At 36.8% G+C, this 25,667-nt stretch overlaps 1 protein-coding gene across 2 annotated transcripts in view; it reads left to right on the top strand.

Moving 5' to 3' along the window:
- Positions 1-530: 530 nt before the first annotated feature.
- LOC110441554 (tumor necrosis factor ligand superfamily member 10-like) overlaps positions 531-25,667 on the top strand; it is a 61,798-nt gene continuing 36,661 nt past the window's right edge. The window contains exons 1-2 of one of the 2 annotated variants that reach the window (XM_021484733.1): positions 531-683; positions 3,251-3,927. In XM_021484733.1, coding sequence (XP_021340408.1) covers positions 3,463-3,927 — 465 coding nt within the window. In that variant the 5' untranslated portion in view covers positions 531-683; positions 3,251-3,462. Of the gene's footprint in view, positions 684-3,073; positions 3,127-3,250; positions 3,928-25,667 lie in introns of those variants that run through there. The other variant, XM_021484734.1, reaches the window with a different exon arrangement.

Raw genomic sequence — 25,667 nt, 5'->3', positions numbered from 1 at the left:
TGTATTCGGACCTAAACTAAGGTGTGTTTTTTTACTCGTTTTATGGGTTTAGATCGACCTTTTGTGAAAATGCCATCCCCAATACATGATCACCGGGGGTGTCATTTTTACCAAAAACCGATCTAAACCAATAAAACATGTAAAATGACTCTGAACACCATAGTTCATGTCCAAATATAGCTGTTACAAATTCTCAGGTCCCTGTGTAGAATATTACTGTCCTTACGAAGTAAATCTAGCGTTGAAAGTTTGAACTGGATAAAAAGTTACATTGCTTTTCCGTTGTTTATTCATTGAGGACCTGCGTGATCACGAAAATCTAAAATCTATTTGCTCAAAAAGACGACATCAGTTAAAATTTATTTCCTATAATTTATGACTAATACTGTCAATAGTATTCTGCCTCACGCGCAGCACTGTTGTACATATATACAGTATATTTTGTACGTATATTGCGTCATACTATAATAAAGATGTTTCTATATATAGCACGTACCTGTTACCTATACCTGTATTTTATACCTGCTGTATGCATGTACGTACCTGACGCATACTTCCTACCAGGTAACGCACACGTCTGCAATAGAAGTCGGTAGATCGATACGTGCTCCAGCGGGTGCAATATTTTTAGTCTGATCTTATGTCTGGAGGACGGAGGGACAGTGAGAAAGGTCAATAAATAGGTGAGTAAAACAGGCCAGGGGAAAACTAACTTTTCATATATTTCTTGTTTCAGTTCAAAACCATCAGTATGGTGCACGTGTATGCGAGATAGAAGTATACGTACTTATATGTACACATACTTGACAACTCTCCCTATTTTGTAAGGCAGACTCCCGATTTTGGGCCCTTAAATTGAGAATTTTCAACCTGTGAATTTGCTAAACTATTTCTATTGTCTAAGATCTGATAATTTAATCTGAATAAACAACTCAAAAGATGCCATTGAAAGTGATATATTCGCCCCTAGGGGGTATATAGACACAGTTATTTATGTTTTTAATTTAGAGAATGTATAATCTCCCCCATGGAAATTTCAAAACGTTGTCAAGTATTTGTACAACTAAATGTTAACAAAGCTAAAACGAAAGGTTTTAACGGAATGGCCATCTATAGGACACGTTTGGCCAGATACAGAGCTCATATTGAATGGTTCTTTGTGATCATGTGATGGCGGTGCATATATATGTGGGGAGGGGTTAAGGGTGAGCAGATTAGTGAGAGGAATAGGGGTAGAGGGGAGGGAACTACAATATACATGTAGAAACAACGAGGTTTAAGGAGAAAAGGTAGGGGTGGAAATTGTCGTCATAATTAAATTCAGCTGATTGCATATTACACTAAAGTAATATTTAATGAGTGGAACAGCGTATCACTTCAATACAAACAAACAAACATGTACACAACATATAAATACATGTAAATGTATACATGTATGTACAGTTGAACATTAGCACGTTACGTTACAAGCCTGACTTCCACTTTTCAAAAGATTTAATGAGGAGGCTAATATCGCGCAAAAGTTGAAGTTAATTTTATACTGAAAACATTTGTAGATTTTGAATGTCAATAAATGCTACATTTAAAAGGACACTTTCAAAAAATATCTTATGTCATAGTTATATGACGTATACAACCAATTTGGTGTATGCTTCGTCTACAGCTGTGCTACACTTCCTACAAGGACGGAGTTACCGGTAATCGTTTCAGCTGAACCGGTTTCTCTAGAATGGGTTATTTATTCTCATTCAAATTTACCTATATTACATTTCTTTTACTGCATAACTACCTTTGTTATCGATATCTCCCAATAGTAACCAGTCATCTGTAATAAATCTTACACACGGGATGAGGGGGTCCTTTCTCCTTCACAGTAAGCCTCACAGAAGTCGTATTACCGAGATTTCGGTAATAATGTACATTGTATATATCTATCTATCACACAGAGAATTTATTTGTTAGCTTACTCCAATAGCATCCCAAAATGTATCGACTTAAATGAAACAAAGAACTACCATTATTCAAATTTTAATAGTTAACTAGTTTACTTATATATGTACATGTCTTTCTCTGCCATTACGTGTAATTTTAACGATATATTTTAAAACATATTTGCAGAGTTGTAAAACTTTAGTCTAAAAAGAAAGCTAACCATACCGGATAAAAATAGCTTTGAGTAATACATCGACGGTACATGTACTTACTATAGCAGACTTTTAAATCTCTATACAATATCGTATATATACCTGACACACGCCTGTATACAGGTAGGAGTATCACACTGGATGTGTATCGAACACCCAATAGACTGTTTTAAAGTGTTCTGTCAGCTTTCCCATAAATACATGTAACTCAAATGTTGGAACGGTACTATATATTTTTTTTTCAAATTTAAGAATCAACCATATTTGTTGTTGATATATGCATATCAATGCTGTCCTTCATAAAATTCTTGTAAGTTTTGAATATTTAGATCGTGTTTTTATCCTAGTGAAATCAGAGTATTTTTTCTCTCAAGCTGACAACACGTGGTATGGTTGGCGGTGGTTAGGTTACTCGTTAGTGAGAAATTACCAAAAGGAATGTTTTTAAATTTAAAGTTCCCTTTGAATTATAACACAAAAAAACATTTCAATGATTGTAGGTTTTCAACTTTAACAAGTCCGAACAAATACCCGCGATTAAAAATATATAAGTAAAGTTATTACGTACGTACTCATAGCAACTATCAAAACATTTAAATTACAAATAAAAACAGGAAAAATAATCTTTTGAAATATCTTTTTAATTTAATTGGGATCGTGATGATTGAGGGGACGTTATGATTCAACTTTCAACTTGGAAAATATTGGTTTTTGTTAAAACAATTATTGCACATACACAGGTAGTTAATGTCTAATACACACCAGGTGTACAGCATATCTTGTCCCGGAGAAGAAGATCAGCCGAGAAACAAATCATCAGTAATGCTTTATCAATTATGACAGTAGCCGATGAAGATCGTAGTAATGTCAAACGCATGTGTTACACGCTCACTGATTGGATAACGGAAAATCACATGACGCTGCATGTTAGTTCCATATAGCACAACACACGAATACACACACGCTACAGTCGACAGTAGAGGTAATGCTATGTACACAACACTAACGGTAACTGGAATGTAATTCATATTCTTTTCTAATCCTCGACTTAAGACAGTCAGACAGTTGGAATATGTGCTTATAGGATTATCAATTTCTAATTTCAGTGAGGGGTATATAGTTTTCACGCTGGCAGTGTGTACATTGTGTATGCTGGCTAGCGTTACAATACAACACACATGCTCTAGATAGACGGGTCGTCTTTTACTCGCCTCATCAACCTAACGGCCATACGGGAAAAGAACGTGTGTGATTTCACGCCGGTTGTTGATTTCCTCCAGAGAGAAACAAACACCACTGCTTAATTTCTTCAATCTTAATGCACGATAACGAAACCATGTCTGACTCCGACCGCGATTTAGAGTCAAACGAAAATCTGTTGAATGGGAAAAAGCCAAATAATTTAAATTTGGCGAGATCTTCTGGTGAAAAATGTTACCCAGATATAAGGATTCTTCAAGATGAATGTGCTCGTCTTAAGAAATATCTATATGGATTATTTATCGTCGTGGCCGCTGGAACTTTGATTTTGATTATTATAATGGCAGTGCTATTCGTTAAGCTTAGCCATGATGTAGCGCATCACACTCATCAGCCGAAGGTTGGGGAAACCATATCCAAAATTCTGGAGCGGGAGGAGTTGTGTATTCCCTGTGATAATGTCCGACTTGGACCCTCCGTGGAGGAGGATCGCATGTTGAACGAGTTTACACGGAAACATGAACCGGAAGGGGAGCAGTGTTGTGTCGAAACACCGAAGGAATTACTCGCCATGCTGGAACTGGTAAGTTGTCAAAAAGTACCTCGAAATCAGTTAGAACATATTTACATAGAAAAGTATTCATCGAAATCAGTTTAGATATATTTACATAGAAAAGAATTCATCGAAATCAGTTGTATTCATCGAAATCAGTTAAAATAAATTTACATAGAAAAGTATTCATCGAAATCAGTTAAAATATATTTACATAGAAAAGTATTCATTGTTGTTTGAATACACACATATATTCAAGAACGATATGTATTCATTTCCAGTGGTCAGAATATAAACAGTATGTAGTTTCTGTGATAAAAAAATCTACATATTTCAGTTAATTTGTGAAAATCACGAAGTAGTATTGAACATCTCTACAAAACACATGGTATTTTTGACACAGGAACGACACATTCTGTTTTTAATTAACAATCCTTCTAAATAAAACTCATTCAGGTATTGAGTTACAAAGATGCATGCCAGGTTTCTGTACTTCAGTCAACACAGGAGAATTTAATCGCTCTGTGTATTCTCGAGTGCAAGACGGGCTAATTATGTAGAGACCATCCCATGCTCGTAAACCTTACTCCAGGGTCGGGCATCTAACATATAAATCCTGACCCCCACTTAATGCCCGTGCTCTTTCCCATAGCGTATAACCTTCACCACACGGGCTTGGAAGAGAAACAAAATAATACCCCTATAATGTAACCTCACCACAGGGCTGGGTGGGTTTTACCTCCCCCCATCAGCCCGGATATTGGTCGCCGAGATCAAATTAAGATTTCGTCTGGACGCTGTTTTAAAACCCCTTCCCCCGGGTAAGGGAGATGGGGGGTAAACTTGGCACTCCCAAACCACGCTAAGAATAATTTACTCCAGTGTGTAAGGGGGAGTTGTAGTCCCCTTTCTATTAGCACTGACTCAGTATGGCCTGTTCCTGACCCTTTATCGATGGTCAATAAAGAAAAAATGACCTCTTTGAGGGTCGACGAGGTAACCACTAAAAGTGAGCACACTAAAGTAATTAAATGTACTACAAAGCCGAAAGGAAACGGCGATATTGTATCCGTTCCCCTTACTTATCAGAAATACATCTTCCCCTCCTTCTGCTATACCTTGGGGTCAGGGAAGTGAGTGGTAGAAAAAAAAGAACCCACCTATATGGATATGTATAAAACTTACTCCGTGTTGGAGAAAGATGCAGGAATCTAGATGTTTTTAGGATTTATAATATACCTAGGGTCGGGGATAGATTTCGGAAAAAAACCAAAGGTTTCCCTTATAGTTACTCTCGGGTCGGGGAGATCACAACAGGTGTAAAACCGACCCCTTTCTGAAACCATTACTTTATAGGATTTACACCCACAAGGCCTCGAAAGATCATTGTAAACACTTTTTGATATTTCAGCATTACGAAAGAAGTAAAACATGTGCCCTATTTTACAGTGTTAATGCAGTTAACTAATGAGAAGATTATTTTACATAAAAAGTCACCTAATTCTCACAGCAAAGACTTCCATGTTAGAATTATCAATGGGTATAGATTATATTTCTACTTGATAGCCACGCCACTCAATTCAACGACTTTATAACGACCGCGATTTTCATGTGTATTCATGAATATTGAATTTACAGGGTAACTAAGAATGAAACAGATTGGCCAAGTCTTTGATTTCTGTATATGAATAGCGCGATCGATTTATCAGGTACGTTTCATTCCAACAATACGCACTCAGCATTCAGTTGTAGCAAAAATAGATTTCTACGGTTGTCAATAAGATCTCCGATTGGGATATCCCAGGTGGCGAGTTGTGATTTCATTTCAGGTTTTGCATATAATGTACATTTCTAGCCGTAATCGTCACATTGCGTCGAGAATAATCAATTTCATAATTCATGCGGTTTAAAAGTTTAAAAAGTACAACACGCCAGCATTTTATCACTACGGTCATGGACTGATCGAGTAACACAAGAATTTACATACGAATGAAAAGATTATATGTAAATTCGTATTTCTGTGTATTGACTTCTGCCGAACTGGTACGGTGTAAACATTCACCTCTGGTTAACGACATCAAGTCCTCACCTCAGTTTATACACACGTATATATATATATACCTATATTGTTGTGTCTATTGACGAAATACGCATTTACATTGTCGAGTTGAGTCATATTAGTAATTTAAGGTTACATTAAAAACGAACTTTACCATCCTCCATTAATGAACACAATTTCATAAAGAAATACTCTGTTTTAAATTGAAGGAGTTCTTTTTGTATCGATATATGACAGTCTGCACTGAAAATCTGACAAAAAATATCGCAAAGCATATCGTTTTGATAAACAAAAATCAGTACAAGTTCATATTTTTGTGTATTTGAAACGTGACTGAATTGCTCTCATCATAAAAGTACAAAATCATTCTAGACCCAGCAACAGTTAAAAGGTCATAACAGAAATAAAGGCGTCATTTTATTTGATTTAAAAGTCCATGACAAGTTCTGATAAAAAAAAACAACACCAACATACGTCCATGTATTTACCCTACAGCACAGTCATTGTTCTGTAAAAAAACGAGAGATTTTGTACAATCTCCCGGCTGTGAATCCTATCGTGTTTTTTCCGACTACCATCTTATTGTGTGACCCCTGGCTAATTCAAGTGCATGGCTGTCTAAAGGTTGTGATTGTGATACACATAACTGTATACGGCATGCCTACTTGCGTGCCGGTGAATCTGCCCTGGTACTCATCAAGATCTAGTAGATACCGTTCGTAGCACGTACCGGTACTGACAAGTACCGTGCCGAAGGAATAAGTATTGTACTGTACAGTTGTACTCGTACATGTAAGGTACACACACGCGCGCGCTCACTCGCATGCCTATATGACCGTTACACACTATCGAATACACGCGACCATGCTCAGAAAATACAAACACGTTTTTATCTTCTCCATATTCCTCTGATGTATCGACCGAGTATTGATTATTTAATACAAAAATCTTTAGGAAATGTAACGGATGAAATCAAGAAAGGATAACATTATTACGTGTCAGACTCCGGCTAATAATTCCCCGGGAACCTTTCCCTCATCAGTTCATCAAAAACCCAAACTAGTCAATCCCCTAAACCCACATTACCAAACGACTAATATATTGTACGCCACTACGATGTATTAGTGGGGAAGGATCGCTGGTGTGAGACAGGGAGACAAAGCATGAATATAAACGTTGATAATTGATTCTTCTTCACGAGCCGCCATTTACCAGGGGAGTCCATGTAAAGAGCGTTGTCTTTTCATCAGCCACTGATCAAAATCCTACGTGTTATCTGAAATGATGTATAAATATGTCTCTGGAGCTTTACAGCCGAGATAGCTTCTTCATTATCGTGCCAGAGTGTTAGTCCCCTGCAGCCGTTGTATGCGCCCAGAGGCAGAAGGGCTTGCAGAGATAAACTTTCCCTCGGGTTCACAAAAACCAACATCACGAGAACGCTCCGGAGTTGTGTATTTTTGGATTCAAAGGAACCATCTGCTGTTCTACGATGACAGACGGCAATAAAGATATGGGCATATATAATCAATGTGCATGTCAGATAAGCTAAATGTATATTTTATTTTGGATAATATTTTTATCGAGATTTGAGTACTATTTTTATGCAATACATAACATAAAAGATGTTTAACACCGATAGAGCTCGAACGCAATAAAATAAAACCAAGATACCTTTACAATTAAAATATTATACTGACTTAACAGTAAAAAGCAGGAACTGTAAATAGTAAAAAAATAAACTCGAACGGACAGTCGGTTATACAGTTAAAAAAAAGGTTGTATTTACACTCAAACTTGCAACATTCGGACGTGTGTTTTCTGGAAACTGTTTACTAACTTTTAAATGAGAACGATCCTTGACTTGTTTATTTCATCTCCGCGCGTGCAGCTTGAGTCGGTATCAACAGATCAGACGATTTCATCACTTATCGCTATTGGAGCAATTACTGAATTCCCGCGCTAAATTCGATGAGATATAGTATCAGTCTGCTCATCGACGCTTACCCTACATTCCACACCTGCATCGGAATTGTATTTCCATCCCCCTTTCGATTTCCTAGGAAATGGATTTTTTTCCAGATCAAGGAAATAATGTCTGTTTCGTGCTCCCTTGTGAAATCTAATTCCAGTTTTATCTGAATAACTTCGAAGGGAAATGCAATCGAATCGAGTTTCGTGAAATCTTATAAGTAAAATTAATCGCAATTTTGTTTCAACTGAAGTGCTCGTTTTTTTCCCGTTTTATGTTCCTTTAGAGAATTCAAGTTTCGTTGACAATTCCGAAATCTAATTATTTGAAATTACCCATGAGGATAACTTATTCGATTTCGACAAATTGAAAACAATATGCCATAGGCCATTCGAGTGTGTCTGTTTAAATTTCATCGTTGAAAATTGACAAGGGAAATTGAATCATTTGTTTCCCGTTATATGTCAATACATCCACGATACCCACGGGTTACGCTCTGTGTACAGAGAGCGAAAGTGAGCGTAACCCCTGGATATCTTGGATGTCGATGATAATGTGTTTCGGATATTTTTTTTCATGTCTAGATAAACGCACGTTATTGCCGCTGACTTTGTTTACGTCTGTACACACAAGGTAAACAGCTGTCTGTGGTAACACAGGGATAAGTATTAGACGATATGCCCGGGAGAGGAAGATATATACGTGATTTATAGCCCGGGGGTAATACACTATATACACGTGTGGACATCTACGCTGATTTCCACCTGTTGAAACATATATCATAAGCACCGGAAATCATAACATACCGTGTCTATAATATAGATATAAACATTAATGCTGGTTTGGGGTTTTGTGTGTCTATTTTGAAAAGAAAAGAAGAAAGACTAACATTTAAAATAATTTCAATATCTTAAATATCAACAGTCATTCTAAATGGGGAGTTTCGGGTCTTAGCCCTTCATCAGGGATTGTATAGTTGTAACCCTTACATTTATGCCGCACCCATATTAATAATTATCTTAATTTAATTATGATTAATACACTTATTTAAAACTAGTATTTAAAAGTGGCGTTATAGAGTTACTGTCAGAAAGAATTGATACCGTTTATAAATAGCGTGTTTGAGAATACGGTGTAATAATGCCGATGTGTACGTCACTTTTAGTATAGGGGCNGTGTATTGTGGAGGATGGGGTTACAGTTCTGTGATTTTAAACTCAACATCCACCATTCGACACTCTAGTCACCGATCCAATCCCTCATTGAGAAGTTTCTCATTAAAACGGACCAAGTTTTATTGTACCGTGAAATATGTGTTGACTTCCTCGTGGGGGAATGAATCACACAAACAATTAATCGGACAGACTTTTTAACCCATAAAGTGTCCATAACTTGGCCCTCGTCCAACGTAAGGTATTTTACACAGGAAATACAGCACATGACGTCACGGAGTACAATTTTAATCATAAAGCTGTACACATTGATTGCTTTCATCAATTATATATATTTTATATCAAAATGAAGATTTTTTTTGTCTGGTGAAAACCAGCGTGCTTAACGATACCTCACAGATCGTTTACACGGTCACGAACTTTCAAGTTCCCCACTTTATTCATCAAGTCTAAACTATGATACACTTCCACCTCTCGGCGCTCGCGAACATCTCGTGTTCCTAGTTTTCAAGTACTCGCGTTCTCCAAACGTTCGTTTTATAATATAATGTGTCAAGTCTCGCGATCTCAAGGATGTCGAAAAGAAGGCATGTATACATGTACGTGTACGTCCTACAATGGATACACAATTACCGGCGACCAGTTAAAGTACACAGTCCATAGACAAAGGGGTCCAACGGGGTCCATAGACAATGGGGTCCCATAGACAGGAGTCCATAGACAATGGGGAGGAAAATTGTATGGTATCGTTCGTTATAAAGTCTACACAGAAACTGATTTGTGATTAGGACGAGCTCAATCGACCGATAGACGAATGACCCGATCCGGTCAGTTAAAGTGAGCATTTAAATACGTATCGGACGTGCTGATTTGTTTGTGTTAACTTATAAGTTCAGTAAAGACAAAAAAAGAAAACCATCCTACGCCCGACTACATAATTTTTTTTTTAATAAAATGTTGTAAAAATATACTACAAGCACCATCTTTTGATACTGTACATGTATCATGCATACTGTTTTGTGTACTTGACATCCATTTTGTCTTAACACATGCGTATTATTGTACTCTGAAACCTATTGTTGTACATTAATTGTTGTATCTGAGGAAACCAATAGACTTGTTTCACAAACTTGTAATAAAACCCCAATAACTCTCTTCTAAAGATTAATAGTGACAACAGTCTACATCTATATATACAAAAATAAGTTATGTCTAACGAGCCGAGAAAAATAAATCCGAGCACACGATATCGTAGAAATATGACCGTCGTCGGCACGGGAAAATTCAATATCAAAAAAGGCCCTACGTGCACCATCGTAGTGAAAATATGGACAATACACGGAGATATTGTTTTGATAATAACGGGCCCATTGTACTAATACACACCCAACCCAATTTAAAGTTCTTTGGCCAAATCGGAGTCATAATGAAATCATTCAGGCTTTTGTCATGGAACTGTTATTGTAAATTATAAGAAAAGCTGAAATTTACTGAACCGCTAGCTTTATATTATTACATACTGGCGACAAACCTTAAATCTAAATAGACGTACACTTAAATGTTACTCAGAGCTTAAACAGGTAAATAAACACAGGTAGCCACGAAATGTATTCACCAAGATACATTTACCTACACCTACAGAGCTATATATTATATGTTTTCAACTTGAAACATGTTCAAGCACATTACAGTACTATTCAATACCAAACAGGATTTATTTGCGAATTCTATCGCGTCCACCGTCTTTTTATTTACGATCAGCTATTCAGTCATATCCGGTCTTTGTGAACTTTAAAGGTTCGGGTGTGTGTGTGATATTAAATTCGAATCGGCTTGTGTTTATAAAATGTGTGAGAATTTTAGAGGCAAATATCAAATTTCTTCACTGAGTAAAACAATCTGTCGCCGGCTTTAGTTATTGAAATCTAAATACAGCCTACTCTAGTTTTGTGCATTATTAAACTGGTATCTGATATTACACGTAGTAGAAAGGATTTGTAGAATTTTTTATTGGTAGATATCAATTTCTGTTTTCAGTTTCTGAAAGAAAACAAAAAAATAGGTGCCATTTTAAGGAATGGTTTAAAAAACTAGATATTAATAATCATATGATTAGCAAATAGTTCAGACGTAATAGTTTTAAGATCATCTCAATGTTTTTGTGGGTATGGAATGCCGTACCGGCCTAATAATGTCAAACTTCTATATGTTTCCCATTACTCACCGTTCGATTTGGTGCCGATTTGACGAAGACAAACGATACAATGGTCGGACTTCAGCAACGCAACAACATGGGAGATTGAGTAATTGATAAATATACATGTACACCAGTGTGTATATACCTACAGATATTATTTAACTGGAGGACTGGACAAAAGAATGCACCTGGCTCACCTAGTAGGCATTTTTATACATACACCTATATGTAACAATTTATATGTAGAGTATCTTGGTACAGTATACATGAGGGCTATGTACGATACAGTAAATATACGATACAATGCATATCGCGATATATCGACACAGAGGAAGGACTCATGTTCAAGTATAAATTCAATCTCTTTATTACCTTGAGTCTTTCGACCCATCGGTTTTAAAAGTGAGATATTTACAATAGTTACAGACAATACCATACACGTTTACGAATTGTGTAAATTATGTTTGATTACAAATAAATATAGTCTTGTTCAAAGTAGTCTCAAGACGTTTATGGAAATATTTACATTTCGTTTAATGATACTGTTCATAACCTCGCCTCCTAAATATTGTGATTTGCAATGTCTTCTGAGATATTTTGTAAACATGTATTGCATGTAAGCGGTATATTTGGTTATAGTTCTCTCATGATTTCTGTATGTATGCGGTATATTTTATAAAATTTGATTGTCCTCCTGTCATGATTTCTGTATGTATGCGGTATATTTTATAAAATTTGATTGTCCTCCTGTCATGATTTCTGTATGTAACCGGTTTATTTTATAATATTTGGTTGTCCTCCTCTCATGATTTTTGTGTATAAGCGGTATATTTCATAATATTTGGTTGTCCTCCTCTCACGATTTTTGTGTATAAGCGGTATATTTCATAATATTTGGTTGTCCTCCTCTCACGATTTTTGTGTATAAGCGGTATATTTCATAATATTTGGTTGTCCTCCTCTCACGATTTTTGTGTATAAGCGGTATATTTCATAATATTTGGTTGTCCTCCTCTCACGATTTTTGTGTATAAGCGGTATATTTCATAATATTTGGTTGTCCTCCTCTCACGATTTTTGTGTATAAGCGGTATATTTCATAATATTTGGTTGTCCTCCTCTCACGATTTTTGTGTATAAGCGGTATATTTCATAATATTTGGTTGTCCTCCTCTCACGATTTTTGTGTATAAGCGGTATATTTCATAATATTTGGTTGTCCTCCTCTCACGATTTTGTATGTTCAGAAATAATTCTAAGAAGTGGAGTCAGGATGTTGGACAATTTCCAAAACTGATCAATCGCTTTTCTCGAAATTTCGAGGATGATCCATTTCCACAAAATTCTGCAGTTAAAAATTGACAAAAATAAATACAAATAGATTCTCTTCAGCAAAGTAGTCGTTTTCTTAGCTAAATTCACAAATTATTGGAAATAATCATCCGAATTGACGGCGACAAGTGAAGTCTTAGGATGCATTTTATAAAGTCTCTTTGATACTTGCGAGGCTGAGATACATCAATACTGGACAATGTTTAATAGACATGATTTGTTTATTGTGACTTCGTTCCCCGACATAATGGGCGGCAGGCATTAAGGCCTAAGTCGGACAGACCGCTAAGCTGACCATTGACGTGTCGCTAATAGATTTATATTTAAGGGCTTTGGCTGACCGTTGAGATGTGTGCTGACCACACAAACAGACTCGATGTGTATTGTTGACGGATGATGGGTTACAGTCGTGTATCTTACCACCAGACTATTTATATTTCACTCACTTGTGGAACCACACCACCAGACCAGGCTGCTTTGTTTGTATCTTGTACAAAAGGCCCGAACAAATAACTAGTAACAGATATTGCCGTTGTACGCGTGTTTCGCGCCACCATCACTAGACTATATCTGTAATCCTTCGGTGTGACTGATTGAAGGGCGAAATAAATCGTTTTCCTGAAGCGGTCACATACCCCGAGGGCGAAGCCCGAGGGAAACACGCATGCCGAGGAAAAACAAAACGTATATCACCCTATAACCAGTACCAGCATGATCAACCGTTAATTATACCGAGATAAAATTAAATCACAAACACATTTTGATTATTTGTCATGTTTTAATGACCAAGAATCAACATATTTGTTTATCTAAATATGTTCACTGCATTCACACTGATATTCGTGCATCCTTTGGAAAAAGATTCATTGCGTGTTACACAGGCGGCGTCGGTCTCATAAACACCCTTCGCTCTTTGGTAGATTTATCACTCATTTCTTCTTTGATCATAATACCAATTAAGGTGATCCTTTTGATCTTCCTGAAAGATGAAAGGTTCCGTTTTGACCTGCTCATTTAAATTTGATTGTTTTCACTAACAAAAGTAACCAATAACAACAAAATTCACCAATAACAGCAACAGGAAGTGATAGTGGTACCAGTGGTTTGAGTGTACAGTACTTAACGCACAAGTACGTGACTTTCCGTGATTTCAGTAACCTTTTGAAATGTTGAATTAAAAAAAAGCAGGAGATAAAACAAACGTGATGTATGTAAACTTCGCTCATATCACAGGCTTTTATCGCCTTTGTGTCGTTCTTTTCGAACGCACACGACCTACTAAAAATAAGATTAACGATTAGCGTCCTTCATGAAGCATATACATGTGATAAAAATGTCTTAAAAACTGTCGAGCGTTACATTTCTTGTATGGCAAATCACTTTACGAGAAAAGATATGGACACTATAGTTCACATAGTTATTTAAATGGTACATTGTACTCCTACCTGTGAAATAAACTGCACGTCGGCGAGAAAAATAATTCGCACAGGGGCGAGAGATAATAAAATAGAGAAATTGTGAGCGAGATAAAATTTCAAACACATAAAGAAAACTGCAGAGGGTCAAGTATTGAAATAACAAGAGGGCGAGTTACAGTGAAATAAATACACAGGAGCGAGTGATAATGTTAAAATAATTTAGTGAATTAGATATCCATGTAGTAAAAGATAATGGGAAAATGAGCGGTTAGTGGGGGTTCTCAATTTCTTAAAGCACTCCTTAATCAATTTAGATAATATTTATTTTTATACTTGTTTACTTGGCTCAGCTTCGTAAAAAGGACCTCGATTTCGAAGATTCTGATATTTAAAATAGAAATCCCCTGGACGGGATTGGCAGTGTTGCTGTAGGACTTACAGAAGCTGCACGTTGGCACTTCCTCTGGTGTTGCACCCACTTAGCCGGCTGCAAGATACCGTTTTATGTGCTCCGCGTCTCAATTCCACCATCTGTTTTTTCTTGACACCTACTGAGGATACTCTGGCGCTTGTTTTGGCGTATGTCTTTTTGTACGTGTTGATGAGCCGTAAATACAAGTTTCATGCGTTTTATTTATGATATTTTTCTGAAAACTTAAAATCAGCCTCTGTCTGGACGATGTGCTAGCATGTCCCCAGCGTTGTCCAGCCACGAACGTGTATATTCAGCGCGTGGTGACCTTATCAGGTTTACAAACAATCTGACTGGTCACTCGCCAGATCGAATGTCCTTTGTGGACCAAATGACCATCATTGTGTATATTATCTACAGCTTGTCAACAGTCTGTAATTATTTGACAAATACTACTTCCAGTCTGATAAGTTTATAATGAGGGAACGACTTTGTAAATTCCCCACTATTGGAATTCCGGAAGCCTCCCCTTTGGTGGTGTCAGTTATATTCAAACGTGTTAAGTACCCGTACTGATAATACGTATGTACGCTGTATCCTATTTCAATCACAGACGACTTTATACAGATATCCAACATTTGTGAGTCGGCGACACACGACAAAGGCTTCGGAACCCCTTCTTAAGCACAGAATACAAGTGGAAATGGATAGTGTTATGCACAAAACTACAGAGGGTTTATCGATAGCAAGTGGTTAATTTCAAAACTTATGTTAGTTTCATTTACAAAGTTGCCTTATTCCACCAGACCCAGTATTGGCGAGTTACAGGATTACTTAACTCATTCACCCCTGAAATTTCATAATGAACTATTTAAACCTTTTAATTGGAAGAGTTAAAATGTGTATTGAGGGGTTAATATAGCTAAAAATATATACTTTACTGTGGCATTGACGGGATTAAAACTTGCATACAAATGTTTAGGAGAACGAGGAACCAAAATGTATAAACTCACTCTAGAACGAAATCTTCATACCCTTACTTCATTAAGATTTACTCGCATTACATAACATAGTTGAATAATTAATTATCATAAATTTGTAACAATGTATTTAATCAATTACGTCGTAATTCAGTTGTTACCCGTTTGCCAAACATGCAGGATCCCATCTTAAAACAATTAGTAAAACAGATTTGCGAGAACATTATAAATTCAGCGCTGTTAATGTTGTTAATATGTAGTGTTTGTTATAATTGAAAATTTGGAGTTTAGCGATGTGAACAAAAAATTGTTTGGTAATATTCAAAGACGCTTCTAACGATGGAACTCAAGTGAGCAGCAACGGAACGTAACGGAGTAACAGCGGAATGTGAACGAAGTAGCGATGTGGACCAATTGAGTAATACGTTCTCTTTTGAAATGCTGTGACGACAAGTAAATATAATCTGTACTAAACGATCGGCCTCCCAGCATTCTCAAAGTTTACGGATATTTTGGTTGACGCACGATATGTATTATTTCCACAGAGTATAGTGTATTCAAATTGACTTTGACAATTTCCCAAGACACATCTGGTAGCCTTACAACTAGTCAATTTCTGTTAGAAAAAAACATAAAATACATATCAGGAGAGCTAAACATTTAGGGATTTCAAAATCTGATTGATCACTGGGCACATTTGTGTGTTAAAATTGGAAACTGTCATTTCTGAAATACCTCGTCATCAAGAACGAGAAAAAGGGTAGTTTTCTTGTTGAAAATATCATATCTTACGTCTGCAACCAGAAACTCTGCAGAAGGCGAACCAAAGTCTTAAGCCTCAAACTCCATATACCAAAAACTACAGTGAGGTTAATGTTTATAACAAACATCTACAAAAAGCAACTCTTAACTCCTACAGCCGCAAAAAATCTACAAAAAGCAACTCTTAACTCCTACAGCCGCAAACAATCTACAAAAAGTAACCCTAACTCCTACAGCTTCAAACGAACATAACGTCTAAAGCATAACACTACAGCCGCAACAATCTACAAAAGGTGATCCTGACGCTTCCAACAAAAACGTAAAGAAAATGAACCCAACATGTTACATTAACATCTTCAAAAAATCTACAGAGAGCGAAAGTAGCGTCCACAGCCGTAACAATCGATATCGCCATACGACATGATCTAGTACGGACCCTGGTCGGAACACTGTAAGCATGCTTAGCTAGGATTTATATCTCTCTACAGGAATTCCCCATACGGGCTTCTCCTTGTAATCCAGTAAAGGGTAGGATGCATTTATCGGATAAGCAGAAAATGGCCTGTTGTGCTTTCCTAGTTGGAACACATACACGCCATCGACCCCCATGCCTGTATGTATAAATATGAATATTTAAAAATGAAGTTCAGCTCATACTGAAGTCCCTCATGTAACTGAGATTTAACGATGTTACACTGAGAAATGGGGGTGTGGAATCGAGGAAATGAGTCGGTGATAAGACTGAGGACGATGATATGATGGTCATTCTCGATCTTTTAAACGCAACAGTTTATATCATAGTTAATGACATATTTAAAGCCATCATTTTCTAATTGCCACCAATGATGTCGTGTATTATATTATCAGATGGGTGTGTAGTGATGATGTGTATGTACAATTATTAAGTACTGCACGAGACATACGCCCTTGCGTCCGCGTTGTCCCATGTATTTGTCATGTAGTCAAGTAACCAAAAAATAACCCTACCAACAAAACAAATTGCCACTATCTATTAATTTAACAATGGTGGATAACTATACTAAAACGAAGTAAACATTTTGTTTTTTTCCACCCTCTGTTGGATCAACAAAAACCCAGAAATGAGATTTGGTCAATTTTGAAGTGGAACACTTTAAATACTCAGGTGTAATATCGAGGATTGGGTTTGACAAGAACAAATACATTGCAATATGGATTTACTAAAAAATTGCATCGGATTCATTGAACCGAAAAAATATGGAACCATCAATGGCTTAAACATCTTCAAGTAGTATGTGCTTGTTTTTGTTGCCCTTCAAAGTTAGAATAAAAACCTCAGTACCAGTACTGGCTGATGTCATAATTATTTTTGTTTTATAACTGATTACAGTATGGTATCTGTATCTCATTTTTAAACGTGACCATGATTACAGTATGGTATCTGTATCTCATTTTTAAACGTGACCAGTGTTGCCTTCGCAACACAAATGACAAGCACACTTCATTTTGACCTAAGCATGTAAGCAACACTGATTTTAAGAAAACAAAATCTAGTTACAGTTGTACCATATTTCAATATGTTTATCAATTCGTCATAAACTACCATATCTATTGAGGTTAAATGATAGTATTTTCAATCTTCCAACGAGTTGGTCCTGTGATCGAACAATTCATGTTCAAGACGCGCTAACAGTTACGGGGACCGTTTTGTATGACATTTACGTACATTTAGGTGACAAACCTGTTAATTAGAAGTTTTGACTCTTAACAAAGGATTTGTTTCTGTCATCATGTACTCGTACACTTGTGAATGTGTTTTTGAAAATAAGTTACCATAAATTATTTTTCGCGTTAGGGCACGAGGAGGCTTATTCACGGATTCAATATTTTGCTAATAATTATTCCATATATATGTATTTACTATCAATATTGAAATAACATCATGTCAATCACGAATAAACCTTACAGGCATAAAACTCGAAACAAAATGTACGCGAAAATAAAGCGATTTACAGTACGTTTATATGATATAAATACCAGCGATATGACAATCGATCGACCAGTGTCACAGGTAAAATACACGAATCTCTGTCAACATTTATTAAAACAAAACTTTCCAATAAAACTGTATTTCAGAAATATCAATAAACAGCAGTTGAAAATAATCAGAGTAGCGTGGTTCGTACTTTTACACGTGTATTGTTGTAAGACAAGATCGTTAAAGTGGGGATCGTTAACCGGTAGTGTTACAGCTATCGTCAATTAGCCGAACTCTTGCCAGGTGGAACCAATATAAATCAACTTTTAACACAAAAACGATGATAGGCCTGCGCACGCATTCGCAGGCCGTTGATGTACCGCAGATGTAAGATGTGTTTTTAGGATCGCTTAAATTTGCGGAACGAACCTTTGACCCGTGTATGAAATGAACCGAAAATTCTTGGTGTGTCTTCATTCCGAATTCGTTTACAAGTCGAAAGTTACGTTTAGAAATTTCGTTTGTGTTAAATTTTGTCTGGGCAGTTCTTAAAAACCCCATTGCGGCACAATTTCTGTGGTGAAATGTGTTTTTTTATTAAAGATGCAAGTTAATTGAGCCTTCACATGGCCGTTCTGCGTTTATAAGTTTGACTGACACGTATTTGCGTGTTTGGCTAGGGATGCGCAGGCGGTTAAATTCTGCACTGATTATATGAGACGTGTGTGTGTTTTGTTGGTGAAACAACTGATTATATATTATTATACAGAAACCATTTATTGCCCAAGCTCAGTTTAATTAAATTTGAGTTTAAAAGCAAGGATGGGTTGGATATGAACACAAATCGCACACATGTGATTAGATTTTATTCCAAACTGGATAAAGTTCGATTTTTTTTTTCGCATGTTTATATTTAGATCGGAAGAACCGGTCTGCTTTTATCCTAAAAATGGCTAAAAGTAAGCGTTTTTGGACTGTTACCGGGATTTTCAATGACACTTTTTTGACAAGTCTAGCATAATTAAAAGAAAAATGAAGGACTTAAGAGAGATATAACGTCACAATGAAATTTTCCCCAGAATTTCAGGGGTTATACGCTATTACGATCAATAAATCACCCCTGTAATTTTAAGGATATGCATTAAAATTCGATCAGATGAGTTTTGTACCACTATTAATAAGAACATTTATCGTTTACTCGAGATGGCGATTTAAAGAACGCCCGACGACCATATTGCACCCAAGCTCGCATCAAAATATATTTAACAAACAATTATTTTCCTCCTGTAAAATACAAAGACAAAGTAATTTAATAGATGGTCATCAGTTTTGACCTTGTACACGCTAGCTGCATGCCGGTTTCTGTGAGCAGCATCCCACCGAAGTGTTATGTGGTGATGTAGGATGGCTGTGAAACGACGTCTGGCACTCGAAGCGTGCAGCAACACATGCGAGTTGAGCTAGGCATCCCTGTTAGATCATCGGGTCGCGAGATTTGTCCGTAATGAGGGGTTTTGAATACCATAATAGCACATGGCTCAGTGACAAAACAACTGACATTTATCAACGACCCCTCGTTTGTGGAAAATTGGCCCCTGTCTGACAAATCTGTTGTAATTATCTCCAATACGGGAAACTCTGGCGACAGTCGATGTGTGTGAAAGGCAAAAAGTGTTTCGAGGCTAACGAGCGATGTTAAAACAGTCGTGAAGAATGTCGAGATAAAACGAATCATGACGTGTAATGAACGAACATGGGTTCGACGTGTAATGAACGAACGTCATGTTATTCAGGTAATTTGCATACACTAATTATCTCATTTGCATATAGCATTGGCTCCAAAAACACGCGATTATATACAATTGAATGAATCGGAAAATGTTTTAACCATTTTACCAAGAATAAAAATAATGTACAGCAGCATATTTCCGCTGGAATGATATTTTCGCGATTTTGCGGGTAAATAACGTGATTTCGAAAATATGATCCGCAGAATAATATGGCAAGTGTAAAAATGAGCCGCGATAATAAACTTCATACATGGAACCGTAATATCGTCATGAAACGGCAAGTATGTGGTTGTGACGATCTAGTTACATCAAGAGTAATACAAAATGTTTGAAAATAGGTTATATCACACATATAATTGTGTTGTTGATTTGTTTAACAGCATCCACTTACTTATGTTTGCCCAATATGCTGTAATGAAGCGTATTCATTCGACTATTCGACACCTACTATGCCAGGTGTTCCGTTTCTATGCCAAAATACCCCGAATCAGGAAATCATAATATGTATAAATTTATTTCTCTAATTTTTGGTCGAAATAGCAAACATTTAAGACCGCGTAAATAACCAATTATACAGTGGTACACCTCGAGCTCATATGGAGCTTATCAGAAACAAAACGATCCATTGGAAACTTACGCAAATATTTCCAATAATAGATAAAGATAAGCCAGTGATTCTGAATTAAAGTACAGAGATACATTTATCTAGGTCACATACTAATGTGGTATTTTGTGATGGGTGATTAGCGTGCGGTGGCAATGTTTTCCAAGTCATCTCCAGGTTGTACTAGAGAACAGTTTTCGTTAGGTTGTTTTCTATCAAAGGTGCAATGCATAGCCTTTCATTCCCCAAAGACGTGTTTTTTCTTCAGTGTTACACTTTTTTTACAAAATAATTTACATCACTAGGTTTAATTAAGTTTAGCGCCTCCAGCGCGCGCAAAAGATTAACATACAATGTTCGATCATACGGATACTCTCGGGATTCATCAGGTGAATACTTTACCAGATACACTCGCGTTAATATACACCATCCGTTCGGAAGTCTGCGTTCTAGTGCAATCGCCCTCGGATCATGATAAATACCAAATTATGTTTTAACGGCTTTATCCGCAAAGGAACGTTTAAGCACAGTCACGCGAAAACGATTCTCCTTTTTCTCGTATACCAATAATGGTTCATGTTCTGGAGTCTATAATATAAAAACTAAAGACAGCACGGGTTTGTGTCTGGACGTGACAGCCTAGCATTATGCTGTCTCAGATGATTCATTAACTATAAAAACACAAAATTACACCAATAGCTTATGGTCATATTTCCTGGCGGACTATGGCGCCTTCAGACAAGTAAAAATACTTCTTTGACGGAAAATTCAATATTGAGCAATATTTCACATTTTCATCTCAGCCCATGCTAAACGTTCTATCCAGGAAGGATGGGAAATCCCGCAGCGAGAACCATATCTCAGAGCTATAAACATAACTCGAAAAAACGGCGTTCAGGCCTTCCATCATCTCAGTCGAATGTTCGCCAATAACCACTAGCGTGTTCAAACAGCCTCGAGTTGGTGGGTTGACACGCAGGTAATTACTCGCGAGGCGAAGTATTGCTGCTGGTTTTGGGGCCATATTTAAATGCATTCTTTTACTACTCTGCGAATAAACGTAAATATCACAAACGGGATCGGTACTATTTTATGACCTTGGAACGTCAGAAACTTTGTTTAGATGTAAGGAGGTGAGTAGACAAGATGGACCCCGTCTGTGTTGTGTGAATGGTTAATGGTTTAAAGAGTGAAATGGTTTGGGAGAAAAACGATTGAGAGATAAATCGTTTGGAAGAGAAAATGGTTTGGGAGAAAAACCACTGAGAGAGAAATGGTTTGGGAGAGAAAATGGTTTGGGATGGAAATTATTTGAAGGGAGAACAGGTATGGAAGAGAAATGGTTTGGTAGACAAATGGTTTGTAGGAAAATAGGTTGGAAGAATAAAAAAAATGGTTTGGGAGAGAAAATGGTTTTGGATGGATGTTATTTGAACAGAGAACAGGTTTGGAAGATAAATGGTTTAGGAGAGAGATGTTTGGTGGAGAAATCATTTAGGAGAAGAAAAAAACATCAAGAGAGAAATAGGTAGGGAGAGAGATGTAAGTGGAGAGAAAACAAGTATTTGCGGGGAAAATTGTTGAAGAAGGAGTATAGAGGTTGGGAAAATCAGTTTGCTTTTTAACTGACAGTTTTACCTATTATTTACACACTGGTGTTGATCCCACCCCTCCTACACCACCACCAACACACAACCACATGTGCAACCTGCAACTGGAACCAATTGCCCTTCCCCAATCTACATTCCATTGCCGCGATAAGAAACGACTGGAGTAAGTAATCTTTGTAATTAAACAACGACACAGTAGTTTAGACCAACCCATACGATATTATCACTTCTCCAACGACGACCACAGGTTTTGAACCATTTCTTGAGTTTTACCAATAAAACACAATAAACGCATTCATTTTGTAACGCACCGGCGTAGTCCAAAGCCTGTTACACAGATAGGTTTAAATACGTCTTGCAACCAAACTGCTGACATTAATATCCATGCGCTTTGAAATTGTGGAAGATGTTTCGCTAGTTCTTTCAAGTGATTTTATTTTAAGAGTCCTTATGTAAATATTAATGGCTAAAATATAAACAAACTTTACACAATCGTCGTTGTACTGATATTATAGGAACATCGTAACCATCAATCGTCGTAAGCCATCCTTTGAGATAAACCTGACGATTGACAATTTCTATGTTGACCTGGATGAGAATTGTACGTAAGAAATTACCAATACCATATATTGATACATTTACTCTCTGCACACACATGAACTACCCAAGGTAAATATTGACACAATTGAGTAGCTTGTAACTAAACCAGACACGTTTCAAATCGTCAGATACAAAATCAATATCCTAGTTTTCAAAAGAGAACTGATAATTCTCGAACGAAGACGACACATACACAGCAGGTACTCGGAACGATACACATGAGTACATCGGTGCACGTCAGATGTTTATGTCACCACCTGTGGAGAAACTGATTACACAGAATCAATTTCTTCGATTGCGGCATTGTTCCAGCACGTGGAATTGATAACTCCCGCGTCACGGCAGGTTCTGTCATTGACTAGAAGGCTGGGTTGATTAGATAGGTTGTAGTTCACGGCAAAGAGAATAGAGGAAGAAAGGAGAAGAGAAAGGGAGGGGGAGAGGAATGGGAGGGGAGGCTGATTTCTAATTAAATGAGAAATCGGATATGGCAGAGACGACAATTAAACGATTTCACGACAGGAAATAATTAGTTTGATGTGAATTGTATGTCTTAAAAGTCTGAAATAAAAAATACAATTCTCACTAATTAGTCTGAATAGGTTTAAAAGGGTAGAGGTATAAAAGGGTAGGTCTAAAAGGGTAGAGGTCTTAAAGGGTAGATGACTTGTCTGTGATAATATTGTACATAATCTAATCTGAATAGGTCTAAAAGGGTAGATGACTTGGCTGTGCTAATATTGTACATAATCTAGTCGGAATAGGTCTAAAAGGGTAGATGACTTGGCTCTGCTAATATTGTACATACGTTAAGCCAGCTCCAGAAAGCTTGCGCACAAATGAAATTTCTCCGAGTCGTTTTTAGAGCAACTTAAATCTCTGTTTCTGTGCTTTTGTTTTGTTTTAAGGAACCATTTTGCTGATATTTTCTGTTATAATCCGTAAATGGAACAGATATTATAGGTGTAGTGTTATAAATGACCATAATGGGTCTGTTTTAATTGCAATGAGATGATCATTGGTGCCATTAAGTAAAAGTAGAGAATACGGCAGATTTACATGTATCTTCATACAGCCATATAGAAAGTGCTTGGATAACCAAATCCTGTCTGGTAACGCTAGTACATATACATGTATAATCTTTACCGACCCATCGGAGCATTACGCGAATGATAAATCTCTTTATACGATGCGACTTGTCCTTTTGAGGAGCCACAATAAAGTCAATTATTATCGTTTCCGTATCAGCTCAAATTAGTTGTGTGTACAAATACCGAAAACAAGTCGGTGTCCGCGTTAGCGCCCTAAACTGTCTCCCGGGTAATTAAAGGCACTAGGTCAGATGCCCCGAAGGATCTCGGGAAATAGTACCTCCCGCGGAGGAATACAATGACAATTGGTGGACCCATTTGTTGAGATTTCATTGTTTGTTAGCATCCTGTTTTTCTAACGAGTGACAGGCGTTACATGTGTTACATTTCACCTGGTCGTGTCCAATTAGACTTACCTGTTCATGAGGGGTCAGGAGTTCAGGTTAAACCGCAGACAGTTGGGTTCAAGTCTCGCGTGGTTTTATCTGCTGCCCGCCATTGTGCTAATGAATTCGGCACATCTTCTCTTTTATTATTTGTTTGGTATCTATTGGACTTGATTGACACGTTGTGAGTCCGAGAGGTCAGCTAATCAATTTCATTGTAGGCAATCGGAACTCCCAGCTAGCTAATGTACAGGGTCAAAAGACCACACTTTCTCTCATATGTCTAACGTGACAGCAGGAGTGAATGGAAAGCAGACGGAACCATACTATAAATTTATTTACTATTCTTATATAAAAATCAATATCATACATATACACATACAATATCATTTGTTTATATTATATATATATAGGATCTTACATGAGTTTCCATTTCATATGAGATTTATGAAACGAGTCTTCAGAATTTTTCAATTTAGCGAGCCTCTGGCGAGCTAAAATGAAACATTCGTGATGAGTTCATTAATTTTATATGAAATGAAAACAATCAAGATTTGTGGCATTTATCCGTGTACAACGACAATTTTCATGCAACCTTGGGCCGATAGGTCATATTCCATGGGTTAGTTAATACGCAAAAAAGTATGACATGGGTATATTCACAGGCTAGCCCTAAATCTTTTGAAAACCGTAACAAACCTAAGATCTCACCAATTGCTTCCTGTTGTTTATATCATGTTCATTGTTGTAATCCCGGTTTTGAAAACAAAAAGAATACATGTATGTTGGTACGGTTTTCTTTTAAGTTGTGGTTTTTAAATAACTGATATGTTAACATTTCGCTAAAAAATACGAACCTTTTTTTTGTAATTCAATACTTATGCCTAAATCATTCTGGATTCAAACTTGTATAAAAAAAACCCGGTAAATTTGAGAATCCCTTGTGTCATCTAATAACATAGTACAGAGAATTAATAATTTTTGTGGTAGGGTGATATAAAAGTTTGTTTACCAGGAGCATATATATTCCTCAAGAGCAAAGCCAGCGTAGAATGTGGCTGTTAAAAATAAACAAACAGTCATATCACCCTACCACCAGGGTATGTTTTGTTTATTATACCCAACAAACATCAATCACAGACAAATACATTATGACTCATTATCATGTTTTTATAACTTAAAATAAACAAGTAAACGTAATTTCAACAATATAGTCTTACAGTTTTGAATGAGAGGACGTCTGCCATTGCAGATGAAATTATGGGCGAAAACTCTCTTCCGAATTGAAAAACAAATCGCTTCCGGGAAACAGGATGTTTTGTCAACTTTGAGCAAACGGTACTGTGAGACACAATGATCTGTCCCCAGTTCATTTGATGTGTCAGATCAATACAATGTCAATGAGTAGCTCTAAGTGTTAGTAACAAG

This window comes from Mizuhopecten yessoensis, unplaced genomic scaffold, assembly GCF_002113885.1.
Source record: "Mizuhopecten yessoensis strain PY_sf001 unplaced genomic scaffold, ASM211388v2 scaffold716025, whole genome shotgun sequence".
In the NCBI taxonomy this organism is placed as follows: Eukaryota; Metazoa; Mollusca; class Bivalvia; order Pectinida; family Pectinidae; genus Mizuhopecten; species Mizuhopecten yessoensis.
This window is presented reverse-complemented; position numbering and strand designations above follow the sequence as displayed.